General features: G+C 45.1%; 1 protein-coding gene across 4 annotated transcripts in view; it reads left to right on the forward strand.

Annotated features, from left to right (window-relative positions):
• Positions 1-21,767, forward strand: part of KIAA0319L (KIAA0319 like) — a 67,939-nt gene that overhangs the window by 1,148 nt on the left and 45,024 nt on the right. Inside the window, exons 1-3 of one of the 4 annotated variants that reach the window (XM_030218429.1) lie at positions 2,210-2,441; positions 10,105-10,271; positions 14,544-15,067. In XM_030218429.1, the coding sequence (XP_030074289.1) occupies positions 10,142-10,271; positions 14,544-15,067 (654 nt within the window). In that variant the 5' untranslated portion in view covers positions 2,210-2,441; positions 10,105-10,141. Of the gene's footprint in view, positions 1-2,209; positions 2,442-5,818; positions 5,837-6,933; positions 6,993-10,104; positions 10,272-14,543; positions 15,068-21,767 lie in introns of those variants that run through there. The other 3 variants (XM_030218432.1, XM_030218431.1, XM_030218430.1) reach the window with 3 other exon arrangements.

Raw genomic sequence — 21,767 nt, forward strand, 5'->3', positions numbered from 1 at the left:
AACACTGGAACGACAAGTGCATAGATGTAGTGGGGTAAAACCAGTACTGGCTCCACCTGCCCCAGGTGACCTGGAGCTTGCTGCCTAGCTGTTATTTATTTATTCATTTGTATCCCACCTTTTCCCACTTATTAGTAGGTTCAAAGTGGTTTACATAGTTCTGGAGAGGTGGTTACAGACTCTGGTGTGAACAAATACAGTACAGGGGTACTATTACAGTGATTAAAGTCTTTGGGGGTAGATGATCTGAAAGTTAATTAAGGGATGTGGAAGGGTGAATGTTTGTTTACCTAGGGTGCCCACCACCACCGGCTCTGCTCTTGGTGTTAATACTAGTACCCAGGCTGTTAACATAAACTGGATGCTGTTCTGTTTATGTTAATATTGGAAGCAGTGCATTCAGGTTCTGGTGTTGAGCACAATGCTAATCCCATATATGCAGTATGTCACAGCTTGAAGGACTAATTCATCCTGATAACTTGTACTAGCCTGGGTAACATCTCTCACAGTAGCAGTGTTACAAAAGTGAGCTACTATGGTATAAAGTCACTGTAGTAGTATTACAGGGAAGTATGCAAATAACGTATTGTAGTCTTAAGGAACTTAATTGCAGCATTGATATTATGCCCTGGGGAGGCACACATCTATATGGACACATCAGTTTTCTGCGTATGATCAAGGAGCATGTGTAGCTTCCTGTATTTATATAGTGGTTCCTGTTAGTATGTCCAGTACAATGGAAGATATGGAAGGAGAACCTTTCCATGCAAGGGCTCTGAATTAGCAACATTTGCCTTTCTCTTTCCACTCACAACACAGTGCAGAGAAAAAGGAGTATTTATCAGTGTCCGATTCCTAGGATGAAGTTTTTATCATCCACTCCTTGTGGATACACAAGAGAAGTGTGTGAGAGAGAGCAGGCGCGTGTCACTTCCCCATTGCAGGATTTATCATATGTGAGCTGCCATATTCTGTATGTGCTTGACCTTAAGGATTGAGAGAAAAGGGAAAGTGTTTTGTTGGGTTTTTTTTCGCTTTTCAAACACATGTTGTTTTCTGCAGTTTGGTTCCAAAAGTGGAATGGACGAGCGTCCATGAATAATTAGATAAGTTTGGTTGGTCATTGTTCACATTTCTGTTTAACTGATGCTCCAACTTTTCTCATCAGTTTAAATACTACTCAGATGAGGGATTATCTCAGGCATTGGTGTCTGGGAACATCTGGAAGAAGTTGGTTGGAAAGCCGAGGGCAAAACTGAAAGGAGCTATTGTAAGGGCAACAAACCTTTTTGTAAGGAAAGTAAATAAGAGGAAGAGGAGCTGCTTTGGTTCTCAAAAGTAGTAGCTGAAAAGGTAGGGGGAAAGGAGGTTAGTCTTGATAAACTACAAGAAATCCCAGAAAGAGGAAGACAGGTTACAATATCTGGAAGAGCTAACTGGCTCCCGATCCGCTACCGTATACAGTTCAAGCTTCTCCTATTGACCTTCAAGTGCACTCAATCTGCAGCCCCCCATTACCTCTCTACCCTCCTCTCCCCCTATGTTCCCACCCGTAACCTCCACTCTCAGGACAAATCACTCCTATCCGTACCCTTCTCTACCACCGCTAACTCCAGACTCTGCCCCTTCTGCCTCGCATCATCTTATGCCTGGAACAGACTTCCCGAGCCCATACGCCATGCGCCCTCCCTGCCCATCTTCAAGTCCTTACTCAAAGCCCCTCTCTTCTCCCTTGCTTTTGGCGCCTAACCACCTTCCCCATTCATGATACCTACACTGACTACGTAGTTTGTTACCTTTAGATTGTAAGCTCTCTTGAGCAGGGACTGTCCTTCCCCATGTTAAACTTGTACAGCGCTGCGTAACCCTGGCAGCGCTATAGAAATGCTTAGTAGTAGTAGTAGTAGGAGAAGCTGGTAGAATAGTCAGGAAAGCAAAGATGCAAATTGAAGAAAAAAATAGCCACTACAGCAATATGGGGACATGATATTTTTTTTGAGATGTTAGTGATAGGAGGAAGTTCAAAAGTGGCATGGTGTGAGACTCAAAGGTAAAGGGGAGGAATATGCAGAAGCTGATAAAGATAAGGCGGAATTGCTTAACAAATATTTATGTTCTGTGTTCACAGCTGAAGGGACGGGAGCAGAGCTGCAGAAGACAAACACAAATAAGAATGGAGGGGTGGTAGTCCATGAACGATTTTCAGAGGACTATGTTCATGAGGAGCTGGCTAAACTAATGGTGGCCAAAGCGATGTGGCTGGATGGCATACATCAGAGAGTACTGAAGGAACTAGGGAAGTTCCAACTGACCTTTTCAATACTTCTCTAGAGTCGGGAGTGGTCCCGGAGGACTGGAGAAGAACTGATGTGGTCCCTCTCCACAAAAGCGGAAGTAAGGAAGAGGTTGAGAACTACTGGCCTGTAAGTCTGACTTTTGTGGTAAGTAAATTAATGGAAACACTTTTAAAACAGAGAATGGTAAAGTTTTTGGAATCTAGCGGATTACAGGACCTGAGGCAGGTCTTGTCTGATTAATTTCTTTGACTGGGTGACCAGAGAATTAGATTGAGGGAGAGCACTGGATGTGGTGTATTTCGATTTCAGCAAAGCCTTTCACATAGTTTATGCATTAGTTTTCTATGTGGAACCGAGTGCCCTTAGTATGGGCCCTAAAGTGACTGACTGGGTTAGGGACTTGTTGAGTGGAAGGCGACGGAGGATAGTGATAACTGGAGTTCACTCCTGAAAGAATAGGATGTTACCAGTGATGTGCTTCAAGGTTTGGTTCTTGGGCTGGTTCTTAAAATTAAGCGATATTGGTGAAGGGCTGTCTAGTAAAGGTTTGCCTCTTTGCAGATGATACCAAAATCTGCAATAGGGTAGACACCCCTGACGGTGTGAATAACACAAGGAAGGACAGTGAAGCTAGAGGAATGGTCTGGAATTTGGCAACTAAACTTTAATGCTAAAAAATGCAGGGAAGCCCGAGGGAATGGTACAGTTTAGGGGATGAAGAACTTTTGTGCATGAAAAAGGAGCGGGACCTGGGTGTGATCGCATGTGATCATCTAAGGAGGTGATTATGCCCCTATATAAGACTCTGGTGAAACCTCATTTAGAATATTGTGTACAGTTCTGGAGATGCACCTTCAAAAAGATATAAACAGGATGGAGGCGGCTACTAAAATGGTCAGTGGTCTTTATCATAAAGCGTATGGGGTCAGATTTCAGTATCTATTCTTTGGAAGAAAGGCAGGAGAGGGGAGATGTGATAAGAGACATTTAAATACCCCCGTGGCAAAGATGCACAGGAGGTGAGTCTCAGTTGAAAGAAAGCTCTGGAATGAGGGGCCTAGGATGAAGGTGAAAGGGGACATACTCAGAAGTAACCTAAGGAAATACTACTTCACGGAAAGGGTGGTGAATTCATGGAACGGCCTCCTGGTGGAAGTGGTGCAGTTGAAAACAGTATCTGAATTGAAGAGAGCTTGGGACAGGTACATTGGATAAGAAAATCAATCAGAATGTATGCAGTATTGCTAGAGCAAAAACCGGCGCCATATTGAAATGCTCAATGCTTCCACTTCAAACGTCAGCACAACTTTAGAGCACTCCGTTCCTGAAGAAGCCGTGTTTCTAGGTGAAACGGTGGTCCCCGTAGAACGGACAATGAAGAGTGCTTGATTTAAGCTAAATGCTTTTTCTGTTATGCTGATGTGATTAAGGTTGCCGTTAGAAAGTGAGGAGGAGTGATTTGCTTTGTTTATTTACTTTGTTTATTTGCATTTTTGAGGCATAAAAGTTTGTAGCCCGTGTTATGTGGAGTTTTTTGCCCAGTGGTAGAACCGTAGCGTGTGTTATAGATCAAAGCGAATGATCCATAACCACACACTAAACCACAGGTACATTGGATCTCTAAGGGAGTGATAGGGAGAGTAGATGGCTTGGATGGACAGAATGGATAGGTCAGATGGTCTTTATCTGCCCTTATTTGTCTCTGTTTCTATGTAGCTTGGTAACGTTCCTTTCTGAACTAATTTTTTTTTGTAAACCACTTTCGTAGTTTACAAAGGAAAGGCAGTTTGTAAAGTCAAATAAACCATTTATGCAGATTAATTGAAAAATCTGTTCAAAAAGTTAGTGACCTGTGGTAAAGTAGTTGTACGTCATCTATATATATAAAAGGCAAGACCAATCTATATATATAAAAGGCAAGACCAACGTTCTATGAAGCCTCCAGCCGGAAGTGTGAAGCGCCAGAGATATCCGGTTTCCCCATGAGTGAAGGAAAACAGCACAGCACGAAATCCCTCTCTCTGTAACAGTGAAGGACTCAGAGGGGGAGGGGAGAGAGATGCCCTCACTCTCTCTGTAACACAGAACAGCAGGAAACTTAACACTGAAGGACTGGACTCCAGGGGGGGAGGGAGAGAGGGCAGAGGGTAGGGACACACACTCCCACATGCACACTCTGAAGAAAACCTTGCTAGCCCCCGTTTCATTTGCATCAGAAACGGGGCTTTTTTACTAGTATGCTTAATATTTCCAGTTAGAAATCCCATTGAAGTAGGTTGTTTTTATTTGTGAATCTGCTACAATGTTTTTATATATTACTAGCCGTTGAGCCCGTTAAAACGGGCTATTGGGTCGCCGCTGGCCCCTCCCCCCCAAGTTCGCTGCTGCCGGTACCCCCCCCCCCCCCCGAGTCGCCGGCGGCCCGTCTCTTTGCTATTCAACTTACATCTCCGGAGCAGGCAGATCAGCTGAGCTGCCGTTGGCCTTCCTTCTCTGCCTGTGTCCCGCCCTCGTGTGACGTAACGTCGGCGAGGGCGGGACACAGGCAGGGAAGGAAGGCCAACGGCAGCTCAGCTGATCTGCCTGCTCCGGAGATGTAAATTGAATAGTGAAGAGACGGGCCGGGTGGAGGGGTGGCGGCGGCGACTCCGGGGGGGGGGGGGAGGGGGGGAGTGGTGGCGACCTCGGCGGTTCCCGCCCCTTTGCGCAGTTTCCCTCTCTGTCCCACCCCCCGTCATCACGTATTGACACGGGGGCGGGACAGAGAGGGAAGTGTACTGTGCGTGAGTACGGTCACTCGCCGTTTATATGTTTGACTAGTAGCTGTTCTCTCTTGTTTACCTTCTCTAATCCTGCCTTCAGTAACAAAGTGTTGTAGAGAATATGTGCTGACGATATGTCAGATGTTCGTACGGGTAATACGCACTTTTTTTTTTAACTTTTCAGTTTCTCAGTTTTCTGTTTGCTCTCTGAAAAGATGTTCTTTATTGTATTTGTGTGTGGCATTAAACTCTGAACAAATTGGAAACTGTAGGCATTGGACCGAGGTGCTTTGCTGGTTCTGTAAACATATTTTTTTTTGATTACTATTGTGAGCTACTGTTCAAGCATTTAGGTAGAAGGTCAGAATGACCCAAAGGTTTGTCTGACTCTATGGTAGTGAGGTGAAGGTGTGATTATAACTGCATTCTTTTTCTGGGTCTTCGTCACGGTCACCCAGTACACGGCACAAACTCTGCTAGTCCAGCTACTGCAGAAATAACCTGGCTGAAGAGTTCCCACCATTCTTTCCTCATGTAATTTCCTAACAATCAGCATTCTGGAACTGGAACTGTGCCGTCCTCTCCGGAGCTTAAGGGAAAAAGGACACAAGTTAGCTTGGATCTCCTCAGACTGACTTTACACTCTGAGTAAAGAAAAAAATGGTAATTCAGTAGTAAGTTGAGGGAAAGATAACATGCAAGCCGTGATGAGCAAGAATTTACCCAGGATCCAGTGATCACCTGATGGTTCCCAGTTGTTTCCGTTTTCATATGTGGGTGAGCAGATTTTGGAATTATAACTCCTATGTGATGTGATACTTTGAATGTTTGCTTTATATGTAATTCACTTTGTTTTTCCTTGATGATGTGGAATACAAACATCAAACATATAAATGGCGAGTGACCGAACTCACTTGCAAATGCGCAGTAAAGACCCTCTCTGTCCCGCCCCCGCGTCAATACGTGATGACAGGGCGGGACAGAGAGGGTCTCTACTGCGCAAGGGGAGGGACGAAACCGCCGTCGCCACCACTCCCCCCACCCGGAGTCGCCGCCGCCACCCACCCTCCACCCGGGCCCTCGCTCCACTATAGAAACAGCGCCAACGCAGCACACAGCTCAGCTGAGCTGCCGTCGGCCTTCCTTCCCTGCCTGTGTCAGGGCGGGGACACAGGCAGAGAAGAAGGAGGGCCCGACAGCAGCTCATCTGAGCTGTGTGCTGCGTTGGCACTGTTTTAATAGCGAAGCAAGGGCCCGGCCCAGGTGAAGGGGTGGCGGCGACTCTGGGGGGGGGGGCAGCGGCGAGCTTGGCGGCGGGGGGGGGGGGCCCTTGCAGCGGCGAGGAGAAGGGGCCTTTCAAACACCCCCCCCCCATCCTATACTAGCCCGTTTTTACGGGCTCAACGGCTAGTTTGTAAATAGTCTTGTGTTTCCTCCTGTGAAAAGCAAGAACCCGAGGACTTTATGCTGTATCTAATTAGCTTGTGCTTTTGCCCACAGTGACTCAGACATCTGGCAACTGTCGTGTAAACTGTTTGCAGTAGGAGGTTCTTGTTTGGTGTCAGAGTAATAATGTGGGTAAAGAAAGGAACGATTATACCATGGTTTGCTTGTGAAAAGCTGTCAGGCTTTTCAACAAGTGCTGAAATTCTTTGGAGCTCTCCTTGGTGTCGTCCGATCAGTAATTCTTGTAAGATTAGCAGAGGTCAGACTGGGGGGGGGGGAGGGGGAATTGCTGACTCAATATGTCTTAACATTTTGTATAGTTCTGAGGAGCAGGAAGAGCTGTTCCAGCTTGGATCCCTGATCTGAAAGTTTGATTTTAGTACCGGATAGTGTGCTAAATGGATTTCTATAGTTATTGAACAAGTCAGCAGCGAGAGAAGGGAGCTTGGAAACCTGAGTTCCAATCACATGTTCATCAGGGGCCCTTGTAAGTAATAAATAATTGACTGATTCAAGGCTTAACTCACTCTTGTATTTGCTTAGGCAGTAAAGGATTTATTGCTGAGTGTGTGTGTGTGTGTGGGGGGGGGGGGGGGGTTGATGACATTTACAACTATTTGCACACCGACAATGCTGTCCCATAAATGCAGAGCAATGAGGGCATCTCTGGTCCCTTTTATCCATGGTAATAAAGTTACCGTCTAAGGTTTGTTTTGTGTGGGACAGGTTTTGTCATCTGTTAGATAAATTTGTGGTGTTTTAATGTCAGAAAGCAGCAAATCCTAGTTTGGTTTCTTGGAGATCATTGCAGAAACATAGACTATGGGGCTCATTTTCAAAACACTTAGCCTTACAAAGTTCCCTAGTAACCTATGGAACTTTGTAAGGTGCAAAGTGCTTTGAAAATACGCCTCAATGTCACTTTTTACCCCCATACTTTAAGCTTTGGGAGGCTGTGTGATACCGCCTGCATTTATGGTAAACTAGTAAAAAAGGCCCGTTTCTGGAACGAATGAAACGGGCGCTAGCAAGGTTTTCCTGGGAGTGTGTATGTTTGAGAGAGAGAGCCAGAGTGAATGTGCGGGTGTGTGACAGAGTGAGACTGTCTGTGTGACAGTGTGTGTGTGAGAATGAGAATGAGAGTGTGTGACAGGGCCCCCTCCCCTCCTTTTCCTCCTCCTTCCCACACTTTGGGTTCCTTAAGGCTTTCAAAAGTCTATGTACCCCCGTGGCCCTAACGCCCAGTATCCGGATACCCCACCGCTTTCCTCCTCACCCCTCCCCCAAGATGTAATACTTTCACGTCCTTCATTTTTAAAAAAAAGGGTCCTATCTACCCTGTGTACAAATGCCCGGCATTCAGATTGTGTTCCTCTTGTAAATTTTCATTTCTTTCATTCATTCAGAACTTGCCCCCCCCCCCCCCCCCCCCCCCCGAACACTTTCGTTTCCTTCAGTCTTTTAAAACTCTCCTATCTACCCTGTGTCCTAATGGCCAGCATTCAGATTGTTTTCCTTTCCCAAATGTTCATGTCTTTCAGTCGTTCAGAACTCCCCCCCATTTAACACTTTCGGTTCCTTCAGTCTTTTAAAACTCTCCTATCAATCCTGTGTCCTAATGGCCAGCACTCAGATTGTTTTGCTTTGCCAAATTGTCTGTCACTGATGTCACTGAGGTCAGTGCATGCCTGCCTAGCAGACCACTTCTGGCAGGCACGGTCCCAGGCACATCCTGTTGGACTTCAGTCTTTTAAAACTCTCCTATCAATCCTGTGTCCTAATGGCCAGCACTCAGTTTGCCAAATTGTCTGTCACTGATGTCACTGAGGTCAGTGCGTGCCTGCCTAGCAGACCACTTCTGGCAGGCATGGTCCCAGGCACATCCTGTTGGAGGTGAGAATTATTATATAGGATGATATCAAAATGGATTCAGAAGAAGCTTACATAAAAAAATGGATATTTAGCTCATTTGTGTTACTTAACGATTCAGAGGTGCCTCTAGCAGTAGACTTACTTTTCCACCTGTTAAATGTGCTGAACTCCTCTAAGCCTTAGAGAGTTCTGGCTGTATAATGTTTGGAGATGAAAATGCACAGCAGTTCACACTGTCCCCCTTTGCGTAAGAAACCATCGGCGCTCTTAGCGGTAAGAGAATAATGGCAGCAGTTTATATTTTTGTTTAAGAGAGAGTAGGGAATATTTGCCTGCAAAACAAACCAACTGAACGGCCTGTTAGCAGATTTAACCATAAAAATATAAATGTTGCCTGTGGTGCGTTTTAATCTTCACACCCGGTGATGTCACTGATTAAACATATCAGAGGCACGTAGAAATTTCCACGTGTGAAGCTCACAGATTGACCTGTGGTACTGCAATTGATGTGTTGGAAGCCCTGTGTAAATTATTACCCACACCCTGAAACGCAGCCGATGTGTTGTCCCAGCTAATGCAACCCAGTGCACCAGTGGAAATGTATTTGATACTCTGCTGTTATCTTTGGGCTATTGAGTGAAACTGCAGGAAAAGCCTTAACGCTGACCCGCTGCCCTCTCTTTTCACAGCTGTGTAATTGCAGATCTACCCCCACCTGGAAGCTGTAGAATTTCATGACCAGCTGATCTTATGCAGTAAGATGTATCTGTGAACAGAAAAACAGGCCAGTGGTGGTGGGGGGGACAGACAGACAGACACTGTTTAAAATAAAACTCTAGCACATCACCTGAAATGCTGACGTGTGTTTGCACTCCTGCATACAGAACACACTGCGCTTGGAAAGTGACGCAGTCAAAATGAACCCAGGGCTGTTGTGTTTCAGGAGTGTGTCTTTCTCAGTGAGCAGCTGTAACACAACCCTAGTTAGTTACAGATGAAACTATCACAGACCTATTTAGAATGAATCTGTTCAAGTATCGGTTCTGAACCAGTCCCCCGTCCAGGTGCTCGTTGAATTCATGACTTCCTCTGTGCTGTGTTTCTTTTCTCTTATTCTGCAAAATTAGCTGACACAAACTGTGAAATTGTGTGAAACACATTGATGGAATTGCACTTTTGCCAGGCTTGTTCTGTAGCCCTTTGAGCCATTCCGGCTTTTACTGTGAGCTGCTCTGGCCTCACCAAGCCCTTCGTTAACATGGAAAATATCTCGATGTAAAAGCTGGAGAAGCATAAACTGCTGGATAGTGGGGGTGCTAAAATGTGCTCTGCCCTCCCCCACTCTGTGCCTGGCATGGGCTGGCACAGAGCTGAGTGGTGATGATCTTTTATCCTGTTCAGCTGTTCATGTATACAATAATCACTCTGGACTGTTCTGTATGTAAGCCCCTGTCTGCAGGGTTTATTAGGTAAATAAGTGTCTGAACCATGAGGGTCTTTTTTTTTTTCAGAGCTTTATTACCCTGATACACATCTCTGCTATTGCCCTGTCGTCTTGTCAGGAGTAATTCTACAAATCTAGAGGACAGCGTTTATTATGCTTGCTCTCCTTCAAGCTTTGTTTTAGGAAGGAATTATTAAATATAAGGAAGTCTTGACACTGAACCCACTTTTACTGACCTCTGTCCCATTGGCAAATGACATGCACTTTTTCTGCCTACCCACAGATTGCTGATTCTGACCGTGATTGCCAAGAAGACAAGAATGCAAGCCATGGCAAGCATGAGCCTCCAAATCCAGGCAAGATGTTGTCCGAGGAAGCCTCCAGCATGGATGAGAAGTCTGCACCTGTGGTACCTTTCTGCATTCCTGGCCGCTCAGTGGTCATGTGCAGGTGAACATTTTCCCAGCTCGCCACTGCTTATCGCATGCACTCTGCTTAATGGTTTTGTCCCAGTAATTTGATAAACTACTTGTTACTTTTTACTTTAAGATTCTTTAATGTAAATTCCTCTCCCTGCACCATGTCTGCTGAGAAACAACAAATTATAGTAGAACGCCGATTATCCGGATGTCCAACTGTCCAGACCAGTTATCCGCCTGATAGTAATGTACCTTCCCAGCCAATCCCCACAGCGTTCTGCAGGAAATGATGTGAGTGGAGGAGTGGCCTAGTGGTTAGGGTGGTGGTGGACTTTGGTCCTGGGGAACTGAGTTCGATTCCCACTTCAGGCACAGGCAGCTCCTTGTGACTCTGGGCAAGTCACTTAACTACTACTACTACTACTACTTAACATTTCTAGAGCGCTACAAGGGTTACGCAGCGCTGTACAAATTAACAAATAAGGACAGTCCCTGCTCAGAAGAGCTTACAATCTAAAGGATGAAATGTCAAGTTGGGGTAGTTTAGATTTCCTGAGAACAGGTGTAGTGATTAGGTGCCGAAGGCGACATTGAAGAGGTGGGCTTTGAGCAATGATTTGAAGATGGGTAGGGACCCTCCATTGCCCCATGTAAGCCGCATTGAGCCTGCCATGAGTGGGAAAGCGCGGGGTACAAATGTAACAAAAAAAAGGGGGGGAGCGGGGATGCAGCAGAGAAAAACCCTGCCCTTTCCTCTTTCGGCCCTTTCCTGACTCATACGCAGCAGGAAAGAGCCTTTTCAGCCCGGACGCGGCAGAGAAACAGCCTTGCTTTTTCAGCTTGCTCTGATAGCATTTTCCTTAGAAAAATTTGATATGTCTAATTATCCAGATTTATGAATATATTCCAGATAATCGGCGTTCTACTGTAGTTTTAAAAAAATATGATAACACATTGGTTTTAAGAGTGTTATACCTGAGCAGTTACAACTGTCTGTTAGGAACTGTGACTGAGGACACAGATGTGTTCTGGCTTGACTGATCGTTGTGTTTTTATTATGCAATGTCGCAATGAATCTTAACTCTGCCACTCACGTTGATGTGCAACTCACACTGGTCTCTGCTTTTTCCATGTTTTCTCTCTTAGTCTCATATTGTTTCATTCCTTCAAAGAAACATAGACAGATTAGCCATTTTTTGTAGCACTGAGGCAGGATGAAGGAAGGGAGACCAAACTCTTCTCCGCTCCAAAATAGGAAGAGAAAAGGAAGTTTGAGGAAAGTTGTAACTGCGACTGTTGTGAAGGGCCCTATGGCTGAACATCTAAAGGCACTTGTGCCTGGTGTGGCCACCTTGTCCGTGTCTTTTTCTTTCTCACTTTGAGGCTTCCCCTTCCCCGGAGGTTCGTACCCTGCCTCCACAACCTAGTGGAGACCTTGCGTCCGCCCCAGAGCATGAGAGTGTGACACCCTCCCATATTTCATCAGATACGTTGCAAGTAGCTGTTGGGACTCTGAGTGCAAAGGTACCAAATCCTGTTCATTTTTCTCTGCAATCCTTTTCTGACTCTCCTCTGGTTTTCGCAAGGTATTTCCTTGAAAGATATTTTTCTTGCTATAACTAGAATGGATAAGAACTTAACAAGATAAGTTGAGATTGTATAGCACATTTACAGAGGAAGTATCCGCTAAATTTCATGAACAGGATAATAGATTCCTTAGTACTGAGAAGAGACTGGAAACGGTTGGGAAGCAGGGCTAATATGCGTCAACCTGCAATTGTGGAATCTACTGAGGGTAACCAGCTGATGCATCTACAATTAAAGGCACAGGAGAAATACTTCTACATCAGTCTATTTGAGGCTATTCAATTTTTCTGTAACTCATTTCTTATCTCCTAGAGAGCTGTTTAAGATATTTCTGAAGGATGTTTGCAACTTACGCTGGAAGAGACAGAAATTGTGAACTCTTATCTTCCTCAAGGTTCCAGGGTAGTTAATAGTGAAGGAGATATGGATAAGCTGAATTCTCCAGATAGCCTTGAAACTAAGAGGGTAGCCCTTTTAGTTATAGGTTTTTGAGAAGATTCTAAAAAACTTTGAAAGGGGAGGGCAGACTTATACGGGGTCTGTGCCAGAGCCGGTGATGGGAGGCGGGAAATACTGCTGGACAGACTTATACGGTCTGTGCCCTGAAAAGGACAGGTACAAATTCAAGGTAAGGTATACACATATGAGTTTATCGTGGGCAGACTAGATGGACCGTGCAGGTCTTTTTCTGCCGTCATCTACTATGTTACTTTGACAAATCATTATCTTCTGTAGAGAAAAATATGTTGATTTTTGAAAACTTTTCAGAAAAAATGTACCTTTTCATGGCCAGACTATCTTAATGTTCCATGATGTGTCCAGACAAACTCGAATAAGACATAAGGCTTTCCTTCTCCTTACGTCTAAGGTTTTTCAGAGTCTTAAGTGCTTTGAAAATGAGCCCCATAGGGTAATAGTTCGTATATATTTTTTTACATCCTATGCATTAAGAGCGCTTCAATGCAGATAAAGAGGAAGTTCCTAAGGCCTAACGTGTCTGCCCGTGTTAATTGGGGGTCTTCTAATTTTGTCTGCTTGCACATTCTCGCTTTGTTTTTATTTTCTCGAATTCTTACTAATTACGTTACTTTAGTGGGGATTGATGTGGATTTCTTGCACCTTTCTTAATACTGTATTGTAACAATTTTGAAAATTCTCTATTAAAAAAAGAAAGAAGTGCAGAGTGATGCACTTGGGGTGTAGAAAGCCGATGAAGCTGTATGTGTTAGGGAGCATGGACCAGGGGAGGGACCTTGGGGAATAGGGGGTGAAACAGAGTGACAAGAAGGATGCCATGCTGCATAGACACAGAGGCGTAACCAGCAGAAGAAAGGCGGTCATTGGTGAGGCCCCACTTGGAGTATTGTGTTCAGTTCTGGAGGCCTTATCTCCCTAAGTCTTGAAGCGTTTTACAGGAAATGGACAGAAATGGTATAGGCTTTGCGCCAAAAGAGACTCGAAGACCTGAATACGTATACTCTAGAGGAATAGGGGGGATATGATACAGACTTTTAAATACTTGATAGGTATTAATCTTTCCCAGGAATGGGGAAGCAGTAGAACCTTTTAAAACGTTTTGATTTCGTTATTGTAAGGGTTTGAGGTCTGTGTTTTTCTGCCTTTCTAAAATAGGCACCTTTTTTGGATTTTCTCATAGACGACTGCCATAAAATCTACTCCTTTCCCGTTCATGTACTTGAGCATTTTATCAAACGCACTTATGTAGAAATACTAGCATGCTGGTAAATGTGCACCATCCTGGCTTGGGCGCTTAAACGTAAGGCAGTTTTCCAAGAGCCACTTTCTGTGAGTGAGACACGCTTTAGATGTGGAAATTGCTTTATAAATCTCCCCCCGGTATGACTGAGCACCATTTAGTCTGGAACTGAACACAGGCTCCTTGGTCTGAACATTCAAAAAGTGCCCAGGGTTAGGCCAGGGGAAGGACCTCATTAATAATATGGGAGGGGGTCCAGCAGAAGAAATGCTATCTTTAAGAGGAGGGCTGGCTGAGATAGTGATTTAGTGGGGAAAAATCTGATTGCCGCTCTGCTTTGGATCACAAATAATTTTTAATTTGCAGAGTCTGCTGCACAGTTGTAAACAGGTGATTTAAAAGTGCAGGTCTCACGATGCTGACCTCTGTGTGTGTGTGTTTAATGCAGCCTGTTCCATACAGACATACCATGAAAGGTTTCACAGAGCACTGACTGCAAGCACAGTGCCCAACCCCCACCCTCTCCCACCCTGTGCAGCATGGCTGGGTATCACTACAAGAGTCCATATAGAGTGAGCAGCTGGTTCTGATGTCTGTTTCTACCTCCAGTTCCAGAAATGCTCCTGGTTTCTACGGTTTCAGTACAAAAAGCCAGTTAAAAACAAGGTGTGCAGCTCACTCTCTATTTATGCAATCTGTCTGTGCTGTCTGTATCTCATCCTAGTTGACTGTATTAAAATAAATAATAATCTGTGGGAAAGCAGATTCATTTGCAGGTTTGTGCTGGATTCTAAAACCATAACTCTTTAGCGAAGCTACTGAAGTTGCCTGAAATATGTTACTGATGGCAGAACTGGCTGGATGTGATGCCTTTTCTCCCTAGTCATGGTATTACCTCGAGGTGCATGTGCTGACCTGTTTTCAGATCACCAGCCTGCAGGCTCTAAAATAAGGAATGCATGAGTTTCTGATGTGTCTACCTTGTTTCCCCCTCTCTAGGTGCCGACACTGACTCGTCGACATGCCAGCCCAGGAGGGCTCTGTGGGGAGCCGGTTTGAGGCTCCAGGACAATGACGTTCATTTGCAGTTTGTGGGCGCTGCTTTCTCTGCCCAGTCTTGCTTGTCTACTTGTTGCCGCAGCCCCACCTGCGATGCGTTTTGGCTGCTGGAAAGGTTCTGTATTCTTGCCGAGTGCAGAATGCCAGCGACTTGCACAGTGACCGACATAAACTCTGGCGACTCCTTGCTGGTGTTTTTAAAGAGAGATCATCAGGCTGCTGGAGATGAAATCTATTACCGAGCAAGCTCTGGAGCTGCTTGGTGGAAACAGAACAGGGTGCGAAAAAGGGATGTGGGCAGTGTTTCTTATAAAGCTGATTCGGGAAGCCCTGTGTACAACTCACCTGACTCTAGAACCACTAAACAAGCTGGACTTGGTCCTGTGGAGGAACAGAAGCCAGAGGAAGCACAGAGCAGTAAAGAGACTGGGCATACAAAGCTGAATATGAATACTTCTGCAGTGGTAAGTAATATCTTCTCATGGTACGGATAAAAGCTTTGCTTCTTCGTGGGCCTAAAGAACTTGGCTGCACATATTACAAGGTGATCACTAAAAGCCCTGAGAGATTCCTTTTTAAAGTATGAGAGATACCGGTTAGAACACCAGTGGTGGTCCGTCTTCTCAATAGCATATGTAGCTGTTGCTGAGGACACTGGACAGAGACCAACTTGCTGTCTAGTGGTTTGGTGATGAACGAGAGCTGAGCAATGAGGGCAAACGGAAGATGGCGATGGGGCAGGGCGGGGAGCGGAAGAAGCAGTTTTGCTCCTCACCTTCCAGGTCTCCATTTTCCGGTCAAAAGTGTGCCTAGGAACGCAATCCATTCCACTATTGAACGAGTTTTGGTCTTTCACATATGAGCTCAGATTTCAGCTCGTCTGGGTCCCTGGCACTGGAGCTGCGCTGCTTGCCACTGACCCATGACCTGTACCCAGAGGCCAAAGTGGCAATTTAGCTGTGGTAAACCAAAGAGAAATGCAACTAGTGTGTTGAAATGGTAACCCCCGCCCCCTCCCCAGTTTCTGGAGATCAAATCATACCGGTTCTCCCTTTCCATCCTTTAGAGGTCACTGCTGCTTACTTTATTTTATTTTAGTTACATTTGTACCCCGCGCTTTCCCACTCATGGCAGGCTCAATGTGGCTTACATGGGGCAATGGAGGGTTAAGTGAGTTGCCCAGAGTCACAAGGAGCTGCCTGTGCCTGAAGTGGGAATCGAACTCAGTTCCTCAGGACCAAAGATCACCAATGTGGCCGCGCAGGCTTCTGCTTCTGTGAGTCTGACGTCCTGCACGTACGTGCAGGACGTCAGACTCACAGAAACAGAAGCCTGCGCAGCCTTCTACATGGAATGTTGCTAGTGGAATAGCAACATTCCATGTAGAATCTCCAGTAGTAGCAACATTCCATGTAGAATCTCCAGTAGTAGCAACATTCCATGTAGAATCTCCAGTAGTAGCAACATTCCATGTAGAATCTCCAATAGTATCTATTTTATTTTTGTTACATTGGTACCCTGCGCTTTCCCACTCATGGCAGGCTCAATGCGGCTTACATGGGGCAATGGAGGGTTAAGTGAGTTGCCCAGAGTCACAAGGAGCTGCCTGTGCCTGAAGTGGGAATCGAACTCAATTCCTCAGTTCCCCAGGACCAGAGTCCACCACCCTAACCACTAGGCCACTCCTCCACTGTTGCTACTATTTGAGATTCTACATGGAATGTTGCTATTCCACTAGCAACATTCCATGTAGAAGTCGGCCCTTGCAGATCACCAATGTGGCCGCGCAGGCTTCTACATGGAATGTTGCTAGTGGAATAGCAACATTCCATTTAGAATCTCCAATAGTAGCAACATTCCATGTAGAATCTCCAATAGTAGCAACATTCCATGTAGAATCTCCAATAGTATCTATTTTATTTTTGTTACATTTGTACCCTGCGCTTTCCCACTCATGGCAGGCTCAATGCGGCTTACATGGGGCAATGGAGGGTTAAGTGAGTTGCCCAGAGTCACAAGGAGCTGCCTGTGCCTGAAGTGGGAATCGAACTCAGTTCCTCAGGACCAAAGATCACCAATGTGGCCGCGCAGGCTTCTGCTTCTGTGAGTCTGACGTCCTGCACATACGTGCAGGACGTCAGACTCACAGAAACAGAAGCCTGCGCAGCCTTCTACATGGAATGTTGCTAGTGGAATAGCAACATTCCATGTAGAATCTCCAGTAGTAGCAACATTCCATGTAGAATCTCCAGTAGTAGCAACATTCCATGTAGAATCTCCAATAGTAGCAACATTCCATGTAGAATCTCCAATAGTATCTATTTTATTTTTGTTACATTGGTACCCTGCGCTTTCCCACTCATGGCAGGCTCAATGCGGCTTACATGGGGCAATGGAGGGTTAAGTGAGTTGCCCAGAGTCACAAGGAGCTGCCTGTGCCTGAAGTGGGAATCGAACTCAATTCCTCAGTTCCCCAGGACCAGAGTCCACCACCCTAACCACTAGGCCACTCCTCCACTGTTGCTACTATTTGAGATTCTACATGGAATGTTGCTATTCCACTAGCAACATTCCATGTAGAAGTCGGCCCTTGCAGATCACCAATGTGGCCGCGCAGGCTTCTACATGGAATGTTGCTAGTGGAATAGCAACATTCCATTTAGAATCTCCAATAGTAGCAACATTCCATGTAGAATCTCCAATAGTAGCAACATTCCATGTAGAATCTCCAATAGTATCTATTTTATTTTTGTTACATTTGTACCCTGCGCTTTCCCACTCATGGCAGGCTCAATGCGGCTTACATGGGGCAATGGAGGGTTAAGTGAGTTGCCCAGAGTCACAAGGAGCTGCCTGTGCCTGAAGTGGGAATCAAACTCAGTTCCTCAATTCCCCAGGACCAAAGTCCACCACCCTAACCACTAGGCCACTCCTCCACTCCACTTTCCAGGTGTAATGATCATTCTCTCTGATTTTGGTTTATTTTTAATGTATATGTTGTAATCTTTGAATTGTCTATAGTATGTGGCTAATTGGTTTGCTCTAGTGAAATGTTCTTTAACATATAGCCTCATTTTCAAAGCACTTAGCCTCCCAAAGTGCTTTGAAAATATGCCTCATAGTGGTTCTCGACCCAGGCTCAGGACACACCCAGCCTATAAGGTTTTCCGAATAGCCATAATGAGTGCATATGAGTTTTGCATGCACTGGCTCCGCTGTGCCTAATCATCCACTTCCTTTTGCTCTTCATTTTACATATTGTAAACAGAAAATATCAAGGCAGGTTTGCCTGCAGTGATTATTGTTGTTAGGCTTTTTCTACCACCCCAAAATTATGATATACCAGCCACCCACAATCCGGGGTGAAGAAATAAAGCCAAGGCCACGTATGAGAAAAGTTATTTGATTGTATTACTTAGCAAAGGAGATACAATGAATAATTTCTCGTGTTAGCTGCTTCTGTCTGTCTCCAAAGTAAAGCTTGGACACTGTCACTTATATACATATCTTTAGCAATAATTCAGATACAGTTCATCACACAAACAAGCTGATCATCACTTCTTAGAAAAGTCACCCTCCGTCTTGAATTATCTTGTTCCCTTTTCCAGCCACCGGTTTCCCCTATGTTACTAAATCACATTGTCCTGTTTCTGCACCCTCGCCCCTTCCTCATTCTTATCTGCCCACAAGGGTGTCTGAGCAGATCATGAGTTCTTGACTCATACAGAAGTCACACAGGAGTCACTGAGGCCTAGTACACTGGTCTCTTAGGCCCACTTCATGATTTATGGCTATGCTTGTATCCTATATTTCTACATTATGTATCTCATGCACATTCATTTTGGATAGCCCGACAACCTGTTGACTGGATGTGGCCTGAGGACCTGTTCTTTTAATGTCACTGGTATTCACTGATTTTCAGGTTTTCCATAATGAACAGGCAAGAGAACAGCAGAAGTATTCATGTAGATTTTTCTCATGCATAGTCATCAGGGGATATCCTGAAACCCCCGACCGTTTGTGATTTTTTTTTTTTTCAGTGACCATTTGGGGATATCACTGCTTTACTTGGTTAAATTGAAATAAACATCGAGCTACAATTTGAGCGCATTACATGACTGAGGCGTACAGTACATACACTGATTTTTTTTTTTTTTTTTGTTAGATTTGTACCCCGCACTTTCCCACTCATGGCAGGCTCAATGCGGCTTACATAGGGCAATGGAGGGTTAAGTGACTTGCCCAGAGTCACAAGGAGCTGCCTGTGCCTGAAGTGGGAATCCAACTCAGTTCCTCAGTTCCCCAGGACCAAAGTCCACCACCCTAACCACTAGGCCACTCCTCCACTCCATGTGTGTGAAAGCAGATTTGAAAGATAAGCCACGTCTCTCTGGGGCATCCATGAGCTAGTGGTGAAAAACAGCACACACACACATACACAAAACAAAATGTTTTAACATATTGGACATGTTGTCAGTGGAAATGAGCAGTTCTATAAACATCCTTGGTGCTCGTCCGAGAGAGGGACTGTCCTGTTTCTGCTTTCTGTTCAGTACAGGGAAGCACCTTGTATGTGAAGATGCTTTATCCAAACTAGAGCAGATTTTACTATTCGGCAGAATACGAATAATGGGCATTCAGCTTTAACATATCCTATATAATAATAAAAATAATTATATATATATATATATAAAAGGCACCACCAACGTTCTAAATGAAGCCTCCAGCCGGAAGTGTGAATGGGGAGAGATATCCGGTTTCCCCATGAGTGTCTGCCCCACCCTCGCTCTCTCTGTAACACAAACAGTGAAGGAAAACACAGCAAAGCAGGAAATCAAATCGCTCTCTCTGTAACAGTGAAGGACTCAGAGGGGGGAGGGGAGAGAGGGCAGAAGCCCTCACTATCTCTGTAACACAAACACAACACAGCAGGAAACTTAACACTGAAGGACTCGACTCCGAGGGGGGAGGGGACAGAGAGCACAGGGGACAGACAGCACAGGGGAAGGGAGAGAGGGCAGGGACACACACACTCCCACATGCACACAGAAGAAAACCTTGCTAGCCCCCGTTTCATTTGCATCAGAAACGGGGCTTTTTTACTAGTGTGTATATATATATATATATATATATATATATATATATAAATAAAACTACACTGGCTCCCACTTAAAGAACGTATTACGTTCAAAATTTGCACGTTTGTTCACAAAATCATCCAGGGCGAGGCCCCGGCCTACACGTCGGACCTCATAGATTTACCAACCAGGAACACAAAAAGGTCAGCACGCACATTCCTGAACCTTCATTACCCGAGCTGTAAAGAACTAAAATATAAAGCAACATATGCATCCAGCTTCTCCTACATATGCACGCAACTATGGAATGCACTACCAAACGCCATAAGAACAACGCACGACCTAACTAACTTCCGAAAATCACTAAGAACCAACCTGTTCAATAAGGCATACTACAATGATCCATCCTAGATAGCAGACAACAAAACTGAACTCTCTATACCTGACTGAATGAACTTTAACGCACTACCTCTTTATTTCTCATCCCGAAAATGAATTCTCTACACTTGACTGCTTAATCTACTCTATCACTTATGAACTTTAATGCAATACCAATTTGTATTTCTCATTCCGGGAATGGCGTTTGCCATTACGGAATAATGTAAGCCACATTGAGCCTGCAAATAGGTGGGAAAATGTGGGATACAAATGCAATAAATAAATAAATTTGCACCTCCAACATTCTACGTTTGGATGCCTGCGTTCGTAAAATCCATTCCCACTCATTGCCCCGCCCTCGCGTCAAAGCGTAATGACGTCAGAGGGCGGAACAATGAGAGGGAAGGGAACACTGGAGGCGAGCTGACGTCAGGACGGATGTTACGAACGGAACGGAAGCCAGCGCCAGCCAGTCACAACGTTCAGGTACAAATCGAGGGGAGGAGAGAATCGCAGAACATTGAGGGGAAGGGGAGGGGAGGGCAGGGCAGAGGAAAATTGATGGACATGGATGGGATGGGAGGACAGTAGAGGAGAGAATCCTCAGGTCACTTCACTGGCTTCCGATCAGATACCGCATACAGTTCAAGCTTCTCCTTCTTACCTACAAATGCACTCAATCTGCAGCCCCTCATTACCTCTCTACCCTCATCTCCCCTTACGTTCCCACCCGAAACCTCCGCTCACAGGACAAATCCCTCCTCTCAGTACCCTTCTCCACCACCGCCAACTCCAGACTCCGCCCATTCTACCTCGCCTCACCCTATGCTTGGAATAAACTTCCTGAGCCCCTACGCCAAGCCCCCTCCCTACCCATCTTCAAATCCTTCCTCAAAGCCCACCTCTTCAATGTTGCGTTCGGCACCTAACCTTTATACCTTTCAGGAAATCTAGACTGCCCCAATTTGACTGCCCCTACTTGACTGACTGTACATTTGTCCATTAGATTGTCAGCTCTTTGAGCAGGGACTGTCCTTCTATGTTAAATTGTACAGCGCTGCGCAACCCTAGTAGCGCTTTAGAAATGTTAAATAGTAGTAGAATCACGGGTCATGGATGGGAGGGCAGGGGAGAGAGGAAAAAAAAAAGCTTACAGGACAGCCTACCTAGGGCCCGTTTCATTGGTGTGGAAAAGGACATGGTTCCACTAGTCAAATAATAAAAGAAACAACGTGAAATCAAAGATCAAGTGTTTTATTGTTTTATTTCAGTAGGATTTAGCCCTGGACTATCCATATTTGAATATAAACCACTGTTTGACCAAATACGGAATAATGCATTCGGGACACTGTTCGGGCCCAAATCAAACTACTACTACTATTTACTATTTAGCATTTCTATAGCGCTACAAGGCATACGCAGCGCTGCACAAACATAGAAGAAAGACAGTCCCTGCTCAAAGAGCTTACAATCTAATAGACAAAAAATAAATAAAGTAAGCAAATCAAATCAATTAATGTGAACGGGAAGGAAGAGAGGAGGGTAGGTGGAGGCGAGTGGTTACAAGTGGTTACGAGTCAAAAGCAATGTTAAAGAGGTGGGCTTTCAGTCTAGATTTAAAGGTGGCCAAGGATGGGGCAAGACGTAGGGGCTCAGGAAGTTTATTCCAGGCGTAGGGTGCAGCGAGACAGAAGGCGCGAAGTCTGGA

Source organism: Microcaecilia unicolor, chromosome 11, assembly GCF_901765095.1.
Source record: "Microcaecilia unicolor chromosome 11, aMicUni1.1, whole genome shotgun sequence".
NCBI classification, from domain to species: domain Eukaryota; kingdom Metazoa; phylum Chordata; class Amphibia; order Gymnophiona; family Siphonopidae; genus Microcaecilia; species Microcaecilia unicolor.